A 17,782-nucleotide genomic window follows, 5' to 3' on the forward strand; every position below is an offset into this window, starting at 1 on the left:
CGTAGAGGTCCCAATCTTCAGAGTTGCGTTTAATTCTATCCAATAAATTCCATCTGAATTCAATAGTCTTCATCATAAAAGAGCCAGCATAAGAAGTATCGAGCATGGTTTGATTATTATGAGAAAGCCGAGCATAAAAACTTTGCATAATTATTTCTCTCGAGAGCTCATGATTGGGGCATGAATATAACATTGATTTAAGCCTCCCCCAAGCTTGAGCGATGCTTTCTCCTTCGCGAGGCCAGAAATAATATATATATAATTGCGATCATGATGAACAAGATGCATAGGGTAATACTTTTGATGAAATTCTAATTTCAATCTTTTATAGTTCATATCATCACATAGCCTATACCATATCAATGTGTCTCCCTTCAAAGATAAAGGGAAGACCTTCTTCTTAGCAACATCATCGGGTATACCTGCAAGCTTAAATAATCCACAAACTTCATCCACATATATTAAGTGCTCATCAGGATGCTTTGTTCCATCTCCTGTAAAAGGGTTAGCTAGCAGTTTTTCCATCATACCCGAAGGAAATTCAAAAGGAGTTTCATTTTCAATAGGTTCAGTAGGTTGAGGAGCAACTCTTTGCTCTACTGGACGGGGTGAAGATACCCCGAACAAGCCCCTCAGAGAATTACTTTCCATAGTAGCAAGTGACAGTAAATTTCAGCACACTATATAAATTTTTCCTTACCAAATTCCACCTACCAAAGGCGCTACACTCCCCGGCAACGGCACCAGAAAAGAGTCTTGATGACCCACAAGTATAGGGGATCTATCGTAGTCCTTCCGATAAGTAAGAGTGTCGAACCCAGCGAGGAGCAGAAGGAAATGATAAGCGGTTTTCAGCAAGGTATTCTCTACAAGTATTGAAATAAGTGGTAACAGATAGTTTTGTGATAGGATAAATTGTAATGACCAACAAGTAACAAAAGTAAATAAAGTGCAGCAAGGTGGCCCAATCCTTTTTGTAGCAAAGGACAAGCCGAAATAAACTCTTATAATAGGAAAAGTGCTCCTGAGGACACATGGGAATATCGTCAAGCTAGTTTTCATCACGTTCATATGATTCGCGTTTGATACTTTGATAATTTGATATGTGGGTGGACCGGTGCTTGGGTGTTGTTCTTACTTGAACAAGCATCCCACTTATGATTAACCTCTATTGCAAGCATCCGCAACTACAACAAAAGTATTAAGGTAAACCTAACTGTCGGTGTCAAAACCGGCGGATCTCGGGTAGTGGGTCCCGAACTGTGCGTCTAGGATGGATGGTAACAGGGGGCAGGGAACACGATGTTTTACCCAGGTTCGGGCCCTCTTGATGGAGGTAAAACCCTACGTCCTGCTTGATTAATATTGATGATATGGGTAGTACAAGAGTAGATCTACCACGAGATCAAGGAGGCTAAACCCTAGAAGCTAGCCTATGGTATGATTGTTGTAGATGGAGTTTATTGCCTATGGACTACAACCCTCCAGTTTATCTAGACACAGGATAGGGTTAGGGTTACATAGAGTCGGTTACAATGGTAGGAGATCTTGAATATCCGCATCGTCAAGCTTGCCTTCCACGCCAAGGAAAGTCCCATCTGGACACGGGACAAAGTCTTCAATCTTGTATCTTCATAGTCCAAGAGTCCGGCTGAAGGTATAGTCCGGCTACCCGAACACCCCCTAATCCAGGACTCCCTCAGTAGCCCCTGAACCAGGCTTCAATGACGACGAGTCCGGCGCGCAAATTTTCTTCGGCACTGCAAGGCGGGTTCCTCCTCCAAGTCCTTCATAGAAGATTGTAAACACCAAGAGTAGTGTCCGGCTCTGCAAAATAAGCTTCCACATATTGCCATAGAGAGAATAATATTAACACAAATCAAATCTGCTGACGTATTCCACAGTGCGTCATCACACTACAACCAAGTCCTTTAGTTGAATCGATTTCACTTTTCCACCTCAGCGTGTTTTGCGAGGCAGTTTCCTTGGCACGTCTTGTCAAAGCAGAGATCGTGTGCCCCCCTTTTACGGGATTCTCATCAATACAGACGTGGGTAACCCAATCGTGCCCGTTAGCATGTTTTCTCGATTAAAGATGAGTCCCAAACGGTTACGGGGAGGGCTCCTGGTATTCAACCTTTTATAAAGAGACCAGTGCCTTACTCCTTTTCTCCAATCCCAAAATGAGTTCGCCCGTCGCCTCGAGTTCCAACACCCTAGGCTCCAGATTCCGAGCGCCTCAGACCTTCGACAATGTCCGGTTCTGACCTTCAAGGCCGATGGATGCCCTCCTCCGTCACGGAGGAGGACGTGCTAAAGTTGAGAGAGGCTAAGTTCTTGACCGCCGAAATTTCGCACAGGTTGCCTGCTCAAAGGCAGGCTATCCCCAGTCCCCAGCCCGGTGAGAGCGTAGTGTTCGTGTCTCACTTCCTTCGGGGGTTAGGCTTCCCGATGGATCCCTTTGTGAGGGGACTGTTGTTTTATTACGGGCTGGAATTTCATGACTTAGCTCCGGAGTCCATCCTCCATATCTCCTCGTTTATCGTTGTATGCGAAGCGTTCCTCCGTGTTACCCCTCACTTCGGATTATGGCTCAAGACTTTCAAAGTGGAGCCGAAGATGATCAAGGGACGGCACACAGAGTGCGGAGGCGCTGTTATAAGCAAAAATAATGATGCTCCATGGCCCGAGGGCTCTTTTCAAGAGGAGCTAGGCTTGTGGCAACGAGAGTGGTTTTATATCACCACTCCCCAGAGCACCAAGTGGGTTGCGCTTCCTGCCTTTCACTCAGGTCCCCCACCACGGCTAGCATCGTGGGTTAACAGAGGGTTAGATTGGGGTTTGCCCAAAGACGTGCCCTTGTTACAGGGCTGCATTAAGGATCTCTTGGAAGGAGACCTCAGCCTGGTCAAGGTGACGCAGGTCATGCTGATTCGCTGAATATTGCCCGGCAAATGTCGTTCCCTTCGCCTGTGGGAGTTTAATCCAGAGGGACCACGAGCTCTCCAGAATTTTATGGGCGCAACGCCCGCGGAGATGTATAAACTATTCTTCGGATCACAAGAGATGTGTCCGGATTTAACCGAGGACGCAGGCCTAAGCTGCAATTGCCCGGATACTCAAGTAAGCAACCTTGTGCCCGGACCTTATATCCGTATAATTGTCATAAACTTGCCCCTAAAAGAGTCGTCCTTTTAAACAGGAGTGGATAGCGGAGGCAAAGCTGATCAGGTGTCCGGCTCCCCTTCCTGAAACCAAGCCCGATCCCGTGCTGGTCAGGATGCTGGAGATAATGCCTTTGGAGGGAAGCAAGGGGGAGGACAAGGAAACTATGGCCTCCTCGAAGGAGGCTGCTCCGAAGGGAGGAACCGACAATTCCTCTCCTAAGGGGAAGAAGAGACCCGCCTCTGATGACCCGGAAACCATGGCCTCGAAGCGGGGGGAAAAAATCCTCGTCAGAGGGTCCGACGCCGGGGAGTTCCTTGGCCGGACTACGCCCTCAAGGGGATCAGCCCTCCAGCGAGCCGTAAGTAGAGAAAGATTTTCCTTTTGAGGGATGAGGGAAATCCTTGATTTATATCTAAGAAGATTAACCGAATTTTTACCTTGTAGCTCGGACCTCAGCCCTTCTCAGCAGAGCTCGTCTTCGGGGGATCTCCTTCCGGAGATGATGGAGAGCGGGATGCCTCCCCCTGCCGTGCCGCCTAGCGAGGCGGGCGACCCTGAGGTGTCGTCGCGGAGGGTTTCTCTGAATCCGGCAGGGGCGGAAGATAGTTATGTGGCCCCCCCGAGGTTCTCCGCGTCCGGCCTTCGAAAGAGGTCGTGGGACAAGTCCGGCACCGTATGGTGCTCGGCCGAAGGAGCTAAAGATTCTGCTGGGGCAAGCTTCTATCTCGGAGGAGCACCGTGCATTGATGGGCACGGTGATTGAAAGGATCTCATCCGTAGAGAGCGGATTGCATGAGGCCGTCAAAAGTTTACTGACGGGTTTTGAGGTACATTAGATAATGTACACTTTTGTCAGTTGCGCATGAATAAGATGCGCCCTGTGTAGATAGTAGCCCCTGAGACTCTGCGCGTCGTCAAGAAATGACGGCACGCGGAGGATCATAATCCCAAGTCTAAGATGTCGCCTTTGAATGTAGGCGGCAGGGTGTCCGGAATCGAGCCGAACTGATGATTTTGCCGAACTAAAGCGGCAACTGGACGTGGCAGATGCTGACATCGCGCTTGTCAGCAAGCGGCTTGATGAGGCTCAAGGTATGTAATTCCTCGGGCAGCATCAGGTAAGAAGAGTTTTATGCCAGTGTCTTACGATGTGTGTGCTTGACGCAGATGGTGCGGCCGCCGTGGAGAGTCTTAGGGCAGAACTTGCCCGAGCTAAAGAACAAGCCAGAGAAAGTGATGCGGCTGCCAAGAAAGCCCTTGAAGAGCTGAGAGCCGAACAGGCTGCTCATTGCCGAAGCAAGGAAGAGATGGCCGAGATGGCTGAAAAGTTAAAGAGTGCTGCAGACCGTTGCAGACTTCTTGAGAAAGAAGACCAGGCGAAACAGACGGACTTAGAGAAGGCCGTTGCCAATGCCAAGGACGCGCGCTCTGCAATGAGAGCTGCGAAGGAGGAGCTGCGTCAGGCCGAACAGATTGCGGCTGGAAAGCCCTTTATGCTGCGAAGGAAATTTTGCGATCCGAAGTTTGCTCCGTTGGACCGGATGTGGAGTGTGGAGGATACCTATCTGAATTTGGCAGCGAGTGCTGCTGATGCGACCGAACACTTTCGAGATCAGAAAGATCACGAAGTGGAAAAGCTTTTCTGGTCGCAGTTTCACAATCCAGAGCGTCCACTGGCAGTGGACGATCATTTGGCTCAATGGGACGAACTGAATAGGTTGTCCGGACTCACCATGAAGTACGTCATGGGTCATCTGTGGCCGGGGAGATCGGAGCCGAAGAGTTATTTCAGCTTGGTGCAGCAATTCCTTGACGCGGTGTCGCGTATTAATGCAATGAAGAGGTCAACATGCATAAAGGGCGCAAGGATGGCTCTTGCCCGTGTCAAGACATACTGGGCAGAGATGGAGACCACCCTTGTTGCGTCCCGAGATTCGGACAAAAGCCGAGTACCCTCCGAGCACTATTTTCAGGAAGTCCTTGAAGGCGCTCGTGTAATAGAGACGTAGTGCTCGAAAGATGCTATGTTATGATAGCATATGTAATTATAAAGTAATATTTTGATAAACTGCAGTGGCCTTTTTATACTTGTGCCTTCAAGTATTGGGAACACCTCCTGTGCGGCCGTTTTAAGATATATATATACAAAATCTGAAAGATGGCAGTCATTGGCTTCAGCCCCCACGCACATAGTGTGGGGGTGCTTGCAGAAGACGCATTTTCACACTTAACCCAACGTCTTGGTCCTACAAAGGAGGTGATAGCGCAGCGGGCCAGGCAACCGGACTATAATGCTTTAACACTTTCACTTAGTCATAGGAGCTTGACAGTGAGACTATTTAGGTAGCCTCTTGGTGGCGACTACGCTCGCCCGAGTTCGGGGCGCGTATGTGCCTGACCGGGAAGCGGCCCTTCGTTAAAGCGGAGGAATCCAATAGATTCCGATAGGTCGTCGAGTGGCTGACCAGTCTCACGCTACATCATGACAGTCAGTTTTCGGCTTTCTCTACTGAGGTGCTCGCCCGGCCGAACCAGGGCACAATCGCAGTAGTTCTCCTGGTGCTACCTTAGCCGATAGAGCAGAACGTAAGGTAGCCGAACTCAGGAGCCGGGCAACCCAACATTTGACCAAAGACATGATTCGGAGCTGATGCATATAATGCCAAAACTCGCGATGCCGAACACTCCCTAAGGTGTTCGGTCTTTATGAGTGCGGGCGAAACAACACTCTTTATTAAAAAAGCCCCTAGTGTCCAGGTACGTGCAAAAATTCTGACGTGGCCACATGCCAAGACGCCGGCCTCCTCCTTTGGTTATATCAGAAAAAACCAGGGGATGTGTATCAACAAGAGACAGTAAAAAAGGTTTACGCAGGGTCTTAATCTAAAAAGAATCCTTTAGGACGGGTCCCTACTTCACGTCTGCACCTGTGTCTCCGTTGTGCCGTATCCTGGACGGGCGTCGCACGACGTTCATCTGTAAAAGAGAGGAACTGAGTTGAAAACGGGTCGTGCCGAACAAAAGTTTAAAATAAACAAAGTATAAAGTAAAATATATATAATTGAGCTTTATTGTCTCTTATTGTATATGCGTGGAGCCCCTAGTGGGGGTATATGGCCACTAAGCCTGCATCAATGATGATTTTGTCCTGAACTCGTCTATCCGCGTTCGTGGTCTTTAATGACCTATTTCGAAGTTTTTTGGCCGGTGAGGCCATTTTACCGTGGGGCTGTCAAAGCGGCCGCACAGTCCTCCGCTTGGGGAGGCGCACTTTAGTGCTTCCCATTCAAAGAGATGATGCCTCGTGGACCGGGCATCTTAAGTGTGAGAGATGCATAATGCGGTATTGCGTTAAAGCAGGCGAAAGCTTCGCGTCCCAGTAGTGCTTGATAGCGACTTGAGAACGGGACGATATGGAAGGTCAGCTTTTCGCGGCGGAAGTTATCGGCAGAGCTGAATATAACTTCGAGCCGGAGAAAACCCATACAATGGGTGTCCGGACGAGGTGTTACCCCTTGAAAGGAGGTTTTGCTGCGGTGGATTCTTGCTGGGTTTATCCCCATGTGATGGATTATATCCTGATATATCAGGTTTAGTCCACTACCGCCGTCCATAAGGACATTTGAAAACTGGAGTCCGCCAATTATTGGATCGAGTATCAAGGCAGTCCAGCCTGCATTCTTGATATTTCTAGAATAATCTAGCTGATCGAAGATGATTGGTTTTGACAACCAGTGGCGGGACCCTTTGGGGATAGGTCGTGTTGTGCATACCTTTATGGGCGCCGCACGTTTTGTTATGTGAAGTAAGTTCACTGTTTTTACTTCTTGTGGGAAGTTCTTTTGTTTCCTGGTGCTCTGCTTTTGGGGTTCATCCTCGTCTTCGCTTGGTGTGTCGAGCCCCTTGTGTTCGGCATTGAGTCTGCCGGATTGTTTGAAAACCCAACAATCTCTATGGGTATGGTTAGCAGGCTTCCCGGGAGTACTGTGTATCTGACATATCCTGTCTAGGATTTTATTTAAGTTGGATGGATCGTCCCTGTTATCCTGAAGGGGTGGTTTTACCTGATTTTGTCGTGAACCTTTGAATCCGGCATTGACTGTCGTGCTCTTCGGACTTTTTTCCTTAGTCCGGCGACGGTCCTTGTTGTGTCGCGGTTTTCCATTTTCATCCCTAGTTTCGGATGTACTTGGGTCGCTGGGGCTGCACCTTGCCAACCAGATGTCCTCTCCTGCACAAAAGCGGGTCATGAGGCTTGTTAGTGCGGCCATTGTTCTTGGCTTTTCTTGGCCGAGGTGTCTGGCGAGCCATTCGTCTTGGACGTTATGCCTGAAAGCTGCTAAGGCTTCGGCATCCGGACAGTCGACTATCTGATTCTTTTTAGTGAGGAATCTATTCCAGAACTGCCGAGCTGATTCTTCGGGCTGTTGAGTTATGTGACTAAGATCGTCTGCATCCGGAGGGCGGACATAGGCCCCTTGAAAATTTGCTCGGAAAGCATCCTCGAGCTCTTCCCAACTTCCAATTGTGTTTTCAGGAAGGCTTTTGAGCCAATGTCGGGCTGGCCCTTTAAGCTTAAGGGGTAAATATTTTATGGCGTGGAGATCATCTCCTCTAGCCATGTGTATGTGGAGGATATAATCCTCGATCCAGACTCTAGGGTCTGTTGTTCCTTCATATGCCTCTATGTTTACGGGTTTGAATCCCTCTGGAAATTCATAGTCCAGGACCTCATCGATGAAACATAGGGGGTGTGCGGCGCCCTTGTATTTGGGTGTGCCGGATTCTGATGATGGCTTTATTGCATTGCTTACAAGAGCTTGCTTTCTTGGCCCATAAATGGACCTAACTGGGCCATGATGCGAATCCTTAAGTGGGTCGCATGCCGATTTAGGTGCGGCGCCGCTTGCCGCTTTATGGGGTCGTCTATCCGACTGTGTGACTTTCTCATTTTTTGAATGCGAGGGCTCTAGGGCCTCTTTGTCGAATTCAGGCAGTAGCTTTCTTTTCGGATAGCTTTTAGTGCGGCGACTGTCGCCGTATTTATCGGCGGTATTGATTACTTTGCTCCATCTAATCCGGAGCGCATCTTCCGCTGTTTTTAGCTTCCGCTTCTGCTTTTTTAGGCTGCGTGCAGTTGCAACGAGCCTCTCGTGGAGATTCTTCTACTCCATAGGTTTATTCGGCGTGAGGTCGTCCGGAATGCCGTTTTCGCCGGGGGAGGGATGTTCGGTTTCTCTATCCGTGTTGCCTTGTTCGGACGGTTGCTCTAAGGCCTGCTCGTCGTCTACCGGCTCGTCCTGCTCTATGGCTGGGTTTTTGTCGAGGCGGGGCTTGGGTCGGCGTTTACGCCGACGCTTTGATTGCTTTTCGGGGGGTCGATCTCCCGTCCCATCCCCTTTTTCCTCGTTGTCGCTTCCTTTAGGGGTATCCACCATGTACACATTGTGAGATGAGGTGGCTGTCCAATGCCCTATGAGCGTTGGTTCGTTGGTATCTCCTGCATCGTCATCCATGCTGTCGATGTCTCCGGAGTCGAAGTTGAGCACGTCGTTTAAATTGTCGACAGTGGCTACCAAGCGGGTGGTGGGTGGGCTTTGAATTTCTCCATCGTCCGTATCCCGTCCTCGCTGACCGTAGTTCGACCAGGGCTCTCCTGATAAGGAGAGAGACTTGAGAGAGTTCAGGATATCGCCAAAAGGTGAGTGCTGAAAGATGTCTGCGGCGGTGAACTCCATTATCGGCGCCCAATCGGATTCGATCGGCAGGGGCGCGGGGGGTTCGGAGTTCGGAAAGGAGTCCGGATCCTCGGAGTCACGAATCATGCAGAGCGCGGGGCTAGCGTTTGGCTCGATCGCCTTTGAGATCGAAGCCCCCGAGGTGACGTCCAACCGCTCATCCTCGATTGGCGCAATAGGCTTCGAGTTAGGGGTCGGAACCGATGCGTGTGTGGCCTCCAGGACACTGTCCGAAGGCAGAGCTAGATCATGCCCCTCGAGATAGTGCGGCGCGCTTGGCCGTGGCTCGAACCCGTCGAAGATCAAGTCTCCGCGGATGTCAGCCGTGTAGTTTAAGCTTCCAAACCTGACTTGATGGCTAGGGGCGTAGCTTTCGATCTGCTCCAGGTGGCCAAGCGAATTGGCCCACAAAGCGAAGCCGCCGAAGACGAAGATCTGTTCGGGGAGAAAAGTCTCGCCCTGGACCGTATCGTTGTTAATGGTCAAAGGAGCCATCGGGCCTAAAGGCGATGACACAGAGGAACTCTCAATGAAATCACCAATGTCGGTGTCAAAACCGGCGGATCTCGGGTAGTGGGTCCCGAACTGTGCGTCTAGGTCGGATGGTAACGGGAGGCAGGAAACACGATGTTTTACCCAGGTTCGGGCCCTCTTGATGGAGGTAAAACCCTACGTCCTGCTTGATTAATATTGATGATATGGGTAGTACAAGAGTAGATCTACCACGAGATCAAGGAGGCTAAACCCTAGAAGCTAGCCTATGGTATGATTGTTGTAGATGGAGTTGATTGCCTACGGACTACAACCCTCCGGTTTATATAGACACCGAATAGGGTTAGGGTTACATAGAGTCGGTTACAATGGTATGAGATCTTGAATATCCGCATCGCCAAGCTTGCCTTCCACGCCAAGGAAAGTCCCATCCGGACACGGGATGAAGTCTTCAATCTTGTATCTTCATAGTCCAGGAGTCCGGCTGAAGGTATAGTCCGGCTACCCGAACACCCCCTAATCCAGGACTCCCTCACTAACCATAGCATGAAACATATGGATCCAAATCAGCCCCTTACGAAGCAATGCATAAACTAGGGTTTAAGCTTCTGTCACTCTAGCAACCCATCATCTACTTATTACTTCCCAATGCCTTCCTCTAGGCCCAAATAATGGTGAAGTGTTATGTAGTTGACGTTCACATAACACCACTAGAGGCTAGACAACATACATCTTATCAAAATATCAAACGAATACCAAATTCACATGACTACTAATAGCAAGACTTCTTCCTTGTCCTCAGGAACAAACGTAATTACTCACAAAGCATATTCATGTTCATAATCAGAGGGGTAATAATATGCATATAGAATCTGAACATATGATCTTCCACCAAATAAACCAATTAGCATCAACTACAAGGAGTAATCAACACTACCAGCAACCTACTAGCACCAATCCCGGACTTTGAGACAAGAATTGGATAATAGAGATGAACTAGGGTTTGGAGATGAGATGGTGTTGTTGAAGATGTTGATGGAGATTGCCCTCTCCCGATGAGAGGAGCGTTGGTGATGACGATGGTGATGATTTCCCCCTCCCGGAGGGAAGTATCCCCGGCAGAACAGCTCTGCCGGAGCTCTAGATTGGTTCCGCCAAGGTTCCGCCTCGTGGCGACGGAGTCTCGTTCTGAAAAGTTCCTTCTTATTTTTTTCTCATCGAAAGACTTCATATAGGAGAAGATGGACGTCGGAGAGCCACCAGGAGGCCCACGAGGTAGGGGGCGCGCCCTAGGGGGGCGCCCCCCACCCTCGTGAGCAGGGTGTGGGCCCCCTGACCTTCATCTTTGGCGTGGATTTTTCTTTATTTATTTTAAGATATTTCATGGAGTTTTAGGACTTTTGGAGTTGCGCGGAATAGGTCTCTAATATTTGCTCCTTTTCCAGCCCAGAATTCCAGCTGTCGGCATTCTTCCTCCTTATGTAAACCTTGTAAAATAAGAGAGAATAGCCATAAGTATTGTGACATAAAGTGAAACAACAGTCCATAATGCAATAAATATCGATATAAAAGAATGATGCAAAATGGACGTATCACTGGTACATCATAACCAGATGCTTGGGCATTGTGCACTTTTCAGTAGAATGCGTGTAGCATCCACACTTGTTGCAAAGCTTAGATTTATCAAACCTGGGCTTTGAAGTGCCTTTTCCCTTGCCTGGGTATCTGGATCTCATGTTCCCATTGCGCTTTCGCTTATGCTCGAAATTGGATTGTTTACCCCGAGAGGTGCCATTAAACTTTTGTCTATTTGCAACATTCAGATGGACTTCGGGTAAAGGTTGTGCCCCAACTGGGCGTTGAGAGCCATTCTTAGCGAGTAGCTCATCATGCTTTTCAGCCTGAAGTAACATGTGAATAAGCTCGGAATAGACAGTGTAGTTACGAGCACGGTATTGCTGTTGGAGGATCCTATCTGAAGGGAGCATAGTAGACAAAGTTTTCTCTATCTTCTCCCCCTCAATAGGTTTCTTCTCATAAAAGCGCTGGTTGGAACATATCTTATGGATAGCATGATTGTACTCACCAATGGACTTGAAATCCTGAAGACGAAGATGAGTCCAATCATGGAGTGCTTCTGGCAGACTACTGCCTTCTGCTGTTCATACCTCGTTTTGAGGGCCAGAAACAGAGTACTAGGAGATTCCTCCTGTAAATACTTAGACTTGAGATCTGGATGAATATGGTGCCTTATGATGAATAAAGCAGCATAGTTCTGCTGTTCTGTCAGCGGCGTGGCCCCAGCCGGGAGAGGAGTCTCCGGGGGTTGTATTGCACGTGCTATCCCACGGGACGCAAGACTGATCTTGATGTCCATAGCCCATGTAGGATAATTGTGGCCATTGAGAGAAAGCTCCTCAAACTCTTTGTCAGTCATCTTTGCCTACATGGGAAAACCAGAGATAATTAATTTACGGGTGGTAAATTAAAAACCATCATGGTTGTGTAATAAGAATGAAAAAAATTGATACTCAAGTGTAAACTTAAAAAATTCTCAACCTCAATTGTGTTAACATAACACTTTGAAGATCACTTAGATCTCACAGTAATAGGCTACATTGCTATTACCTTGTGTATGCTACAATTTGAATATAAGGAATGCATGGTGGAGGTAATCGGTTGTCATGTAACAAAACGTGGGCCTCGCAGTAAGAGGAGATGATCTGCATATGAGCAGTGGATCTCAACTCATTACCGTGTGATTCCAAATATAATGAGGGGGAAAGATTCAAAAATTTGCAAGTTCGATATGCGAGAGAAGATGATCTCAATCGCAAGTACATGTTCAAGAGAACTGGGTATGTGGTAAACACATAGAACATGTCATTCTTCCCAGATGAACTCCGGTACTTTATTTATATGCAATCCATTACATAATATAAACACACCTACTAATAATTACACAAGTCCTACATAGAATAAATCTAGAACAGGACTAAAATGTAAGTAGTAGTCAATCTAAGTACTAAACATAGTCTAAAATTGCACAAATACAATAATTGGTACTAATGTTAAGAAAACAGAGAAAATAAAATAAAATAAATCCACACTTCTGGCCGGCCCACCCGCCGCAGCACCACACAGGAGAGGAAACAGCCACCACGGGCGCCTGGGCCTGGGCCTGCCTGGCCTTTGGCCGACCCACGCGCCGCCGCACCGCATAAAGAGATAGGGGAGCGAGTGGGTCGGATAAGGGTCGGAGTATCCGAACCCCCGCACCACCACCTCTGCTCGATCCCCACTATCACACGGCGACGCCGACGGGAGGAGTGGCCGCCGCAGGCCCTCGCGATTTCGGTGGTCACCGACGTAGCACCGACGACCCCTCCTCATCCGAAGAAGACTCGACGACGACGTGATCCGGGCGAGCAGTTTCTGGTGCGGCGCTGGCGAGTCCGAGGCTCGCCGGAGCCCACGAGCCGGCGCGGCGGCCGGGACGGCGGTTGAGGGCGGCGATGGCGCGCCCGAAGAGGCGGCCAAAGCACCGCCCCGCGTGGATGCTTGGGCCCGCAGAAGCCTCCAGTGGTGGTGGGGAGTTGACGCCGGCACCTTCCATCCCTACTCCGAGGCGGATGACGCCAGAGGCGCCGGTGGGCGCTGACACGAAGCCAAGCGTGGCCTCTTCATCCACAATGGCGCGCATCGGGACAGGCGCGTAGCCAGGAGGGCCACGGCTCGGGCCAACAGCCTCGCCGGCGGGCGTCGGCGTCGAGGGCGGGAGCCATGTGGCCGGTGGAGGCAGAGATCCGGGGGGTGATCGAGGCGCAACGGCGACCCCGTTCATCATCGGGGCGCTCGGGTCGGCCACCATCTGAGGGTCGAGCCCCATGGGCGCATGGCCATGGGCGCGAGGAGCACCGCGGTGGGCGCGTCCTGTGGTGCGGCGACCCTGTCCCGGGACATGGTGAGCACCACGGGCGCCTCTCCTAGCGCCACGGTGGCCGCATCCAACAGCGCGACGGATAGCCTGGCGACGGAATCGCCGGAGTCTACACAGTCCGTGGAAACGGCGACCATAGCGTCGGCCATCCTCGTGGATCAGGCGGAGGAAGAAGGAGACGAGGCTCGGCATCTCACCGGCGGCAAGTGCTCTCCCCCCCTTTCTTTCCTCTTTTCGCTCTTCGCTGGTTGTTCTACGTGCGTGATAACGTGTTTGAGATCGAAAGTGAAATCTCTGTATTGATTGATGGTTACAGGCGCTACTTATATCATCTGGAGAGACGCCACCGAGAAGAGGCGTCGGTTCCAGAGGACAGGAGTGAGAAGGCGTCTGTGCGGGACAAACCACACGACGGTTTGGGCAAGGGGTGATTTTTCCCTAATTACAAAGAGGACTGCTACGCGTCCGTCGGCTGATCTTCGGCCGGCTCACGGGCCATCAGATCTGGCGCATTGGCGCTCTTCATCATTGCAACATAGGTCTTGTTGCGGAAAATTTCTGCAGCAGAGGTCTTGTTGCATATTTTTTTTTTGCAACTCAGTTTTTGTTACATTTGTTTTGCAACATATGCTTTGTTGCAGAATATTTTTTTACGTTTTCATCTTTTTGCAACTAAGGTTTTGTTGTAGTTTTTTTTTGCAACAGAGGCTTTGTTGCAGAATTTCTTTTTTCGTCCTCGTCTTTTTGCAACATAGCTAATGTTACGAAAAAAACTAATGCAACACTGGCGATGTTGCAAAAGTTGCAAAAATATCGTCAGCAACTAGTGGCATGTCACGTGGGACACATGTTGTGTGAGCAAGGAGGACATATGGGTTCTAAGAAATCAACCGGTCAAGGGGATTGCGGAAGGACTTTTGTAACATGAATGATGTTGCACAAATTAGAGGTAGAACACCATGTAAAACAGTAGCCTGGGAAGAACACGGGAGGCGACTACCCACAAAGGAACCAGATCTAGATCTTACAACCTACGAGTTGTTGCGGTAGGCAAACCGCAACAAGCGCTCAGTTGCAAAACTGTAAGAGATAATGTTAGGTGAGCCCACGCGGGACACGCGTCGCACAGACGATGCGGCGGATGTCCGCGTGCGATCCACCGGCTGAACCTAAGCATTTTTCAATTACAAATTGTAATTAATTCTAACAATATCGTGTGGGTTGCATGTACATGCTTGCTACTATTTCCGATTATACTAGATAAAATTGAATTCATAACTGACTCAGCAGATATTTTTTTTTTCCACGAGCACTGCTATGCGAACGATAAAATTGCTGCTGCGGCCACCGTCGGATGCAGTTTGCCAGCACTTCTACCGCGGTCGATTCGAGTATCGTGTATTCGTGTGCATATCGGCCACGAAGCGTCGTGCGCACGGCAAGTTTCGTTTTTTCACGCGGTCCAAGGAGGCCCTTAAAAGCCATATTTTGACTTTGAAAAAAACGAAAAAAAGCCCGGCCTCGCCGACCCGTGCGGTCTCCTGTCCTCACACCCCGCCCGCGCGGAGCTCTAACCCTAACCCTAGGGCGCCGCCGCCTCCACCCCGCCTACCCCCGGTCCGTCGCGCCGCCAACCCACCCGGATCCCATCCGCCGCAGCCGAACCCAAATCCCCCAACATCGCCGTTCTTCTCCTCCTCCGCCGCCGCCGCCATGAGTCGCAAAAACGCCTCCTCGTCCTCCTCAGCCGCCGCCACGAGCCGCAAGAACGCCCCCTCGTCCTCCTCGGCCGCGGGCGCCGCCGGCAAGAAGGAGAAACCCCTCTCCGTGTCGGCCATGCTAGCCTCGATGGACGGCACGGCGCCCAAATCCAAGCCCGCCAAGGCGGCGCCCAAGCCCAAGCCCTCCAAGGCGCCCGCGTCGTCGTACATGGGCGGCATCGACCTGCCCCCGTCGGACGACGAGGAGGACGAGGCCGACGTCGCCGCCGTCGCCGCCAAGCCCAAGCCGGCTCGCGCCACCGTCGACCTCAACGCCCTCGCGCCCTCGGACAAGGACTCGAAGAAGAAGGAGAAGCGCGAGATGATGGCAGCCGCCGTCGCCGAGGCTGCCAAGCGGGAGGCGCTCCGCGACGACCGCGACGCCTTCTCCGTCGTCATCGGAGCGCGCGTCCCCGGATCCGCCGCTGAGGGCGATGCCGCCGATGGAAACATCAAGGACATCGTGCTCGACAACTTCTCTGTCTCTGCGCGAGGAAAGGAGCTACTCAAGGGCGCCTCCCTCCGGATCTCGCATGGTCGCCGCTATGGTCTAGTGGGGCCCAATGGCATGGGCAAGTCTACCCTCCTGAAGCTGCTCTCCTGGCGGCAGGTGCCTGTGCCCAAGAACATTGATGTCCTGCTTGTGGAGCAGGAGATTGTTGGTGATGACCGCTCGGCAACCGAGGCGGTGGTTGCAGCCAATGAGGAGCTCACGGCGCTCCGGGCTGAGCAGGCAAAGCTTGAGGCCTCTAACGACCCCGATGACAATGACAAGCTTGCCGAGGTATATGAGAAGCTAAATCTATGTGACTCTGATGCTGCACGCGCTCGTGCGTCCAAAATCCTCGCGGGGCTGGGGTTTGATCAGGCAATGCAGGCAAGGTCCACAAAGTCCTTCAGTGGTGGCTGGAGGATGCGCATCTCGCTTGCCCGTGCTCTCTTCATGCAGCCAACATTGCTGCTCCTTGATGAGCCTACCAACCATTTGGACCTCCGAGCTGTGCTTTGGTTGGAGCAGTACTTGTGCTCGCAGTGGAAGAAGACCCTTATTGTTGTCTCCCATGACCGGGACTTCTTGAACACAGTGTGCAATGATATCATTCATTTGCACGATAAGAGTTTGCATGTTTACCGTGGTAATTTTGATGACTTTGAGAGCGGGTATGAGCAGAAGAGGAAGGAGATGAACAAGAAGTTTGAGGTGTATGAAAAGCAAATGAAAGCAGCAAGGAAGACTGGGAGCAAGGCTGCACAAGATAAGGTTAAAGACCAAGCAATGTCAAAGGCCCATAAAGAAGTTGCCAAGGGGAAGGGGAAGGGAAAGAATGTGGCAAATGATGATGATAACGTGAAGCCAGCAGATCTGCCACAAAAGTGGCATGACTACAAAGTTGAGTTCCACTTCCCAGAACCCACTTTGCTCACACCACCACTCCTTCAGCTCATTGATGTGGGTTTCGGCTACCCCAACCGTCCGGACTTCAAGTTATCAGATGTTGATGTTGGCATTGACATGGGAACACGTGTTGCCATTGTTGGGCCCAATGGAGCAGGAAAGTCTACTATTCTAAATTTACTTGCTGGTGATCTTAACCCATCCGAAGGAGAGGCAAGAAGGAGCCAGAAGCTGAGGATTGGACGATACTCGCAGCATTTTGTTGACTTGTTGACGATGGAGGAAAATGCAGTTCAGTATTTGCTCAGGCTCCACCCAGACCAGGGAGGAATGAGCAAAGCAGAGGCTGTCCGTGGCAAGCTTGGAAAATTTGGCTTGCCAGGTCACAACCATCTTACTCCCATTGTTAAATTATCTGGTGGTCAGAAGGCCCGTGTTGTGTTCACTTCGATATCAATGTCGAATCCTCACATTCTCCTACTGGATGAGCCTACAAATCACTTGGATATGCAAAGTATTGATGCTTTGGCAGACGCTCTGGATGAATTCACTGGAGGTGTGGTCTTGGTTAGCCATGACTCGCGGTTGATATCTCGAGTTTGTGACGATGAGGAGAAGAGCCAGATATGGGTTGTGGAGGATGGCACGGTGACTAAATATGATGGCTCGTTTGAGGATTACAAGGATGAACTAATGGCAGAGATAAAGAAGGAAGTTGAAGAGTAATGCTGCTCATATTGAGCTGCAGATTGCTTATTCTTTGTAGAATGAGCTGGTTTGTTCTCCTGAAATCTCATGTATTATTAGCAGCTTTTGTTTGCTTTGGTTTGCAGAATATACATATGGTTTGTCATATGCGTACTATCTATATGGCCAAGATGAGTTATTTGTTTGCCTTTAATACATTACAAGATACTGGAAATCTGGTGGTGTTTCTTTTGTACGATTTTGCACAACACTGTCGTACTAATGCATCTTGGGCGGTATACTTCCATATATTGTATTTTCTCGTGTTAACTTGCTATATACTCCCTCCGTTCCCTTAAAAAAGACCTTTTACCTTTTTCTTGATTTGTATGTAGCTAGACAAATTTTAGTATGTATGTTCACTCATCTTAGTATGTATGTAGTTAATATTAAAATAGCTAAAAGGTCTTATATTAGGGAACGGAGGTAGTAGTTACCATTATATGTTCTGAACTAATAGTGCCAGATTCTAACTATTGAAATGCTTGGTACGACGGATGAGAACGAGCCATTATTACAGGTGTGCTTTCAACCAGCTGTC

General features: G+C 49.9%; 1 protein-coding gene across 1 annotated transcript; it reads left to right on the plus strand.

Moving 5' to 3' along the window:
* The first annotated feature begins 14,832 nt into the window (after positions 1 to 14,832).
* LOC123062524 (ABC transporter F family member 4) lies at positions 14,833 to 17,490 on the plus strand. The gene has a single exon (XM_044486072.1). The coding sequence runs from the start codon at positions 15,052 to 15,054 to the stop codon at positions 17,218 to 17,220; it is 2,169 nt and encodes a 722-aa protein (XP_044342007.1). The 5' UTR covers positions 14,833 to 15,051; the 3' UTR covers positions 17,221 to 17,490.
* The last annotated feature ends 292 nt before the right edge of the window (positions 17,491 to 17,782 follow it).

This window comes from Triticum aestivum, chromosome 3A (assembly GCF_018294505.1).
Source record: "Triticum aestivum cultivar Chinese Spring chromosome 3A, IWGSC CS RefSeq v2.1, whole genome shotgun sequence".
Classification (NCBI taxonomy): domain Eukaryota; kingdom Viridiplantae; phylum Streptophyta; class Magnoliopsida; order Poales; family Poaceae; genus Triticum; species Triticum aestivum.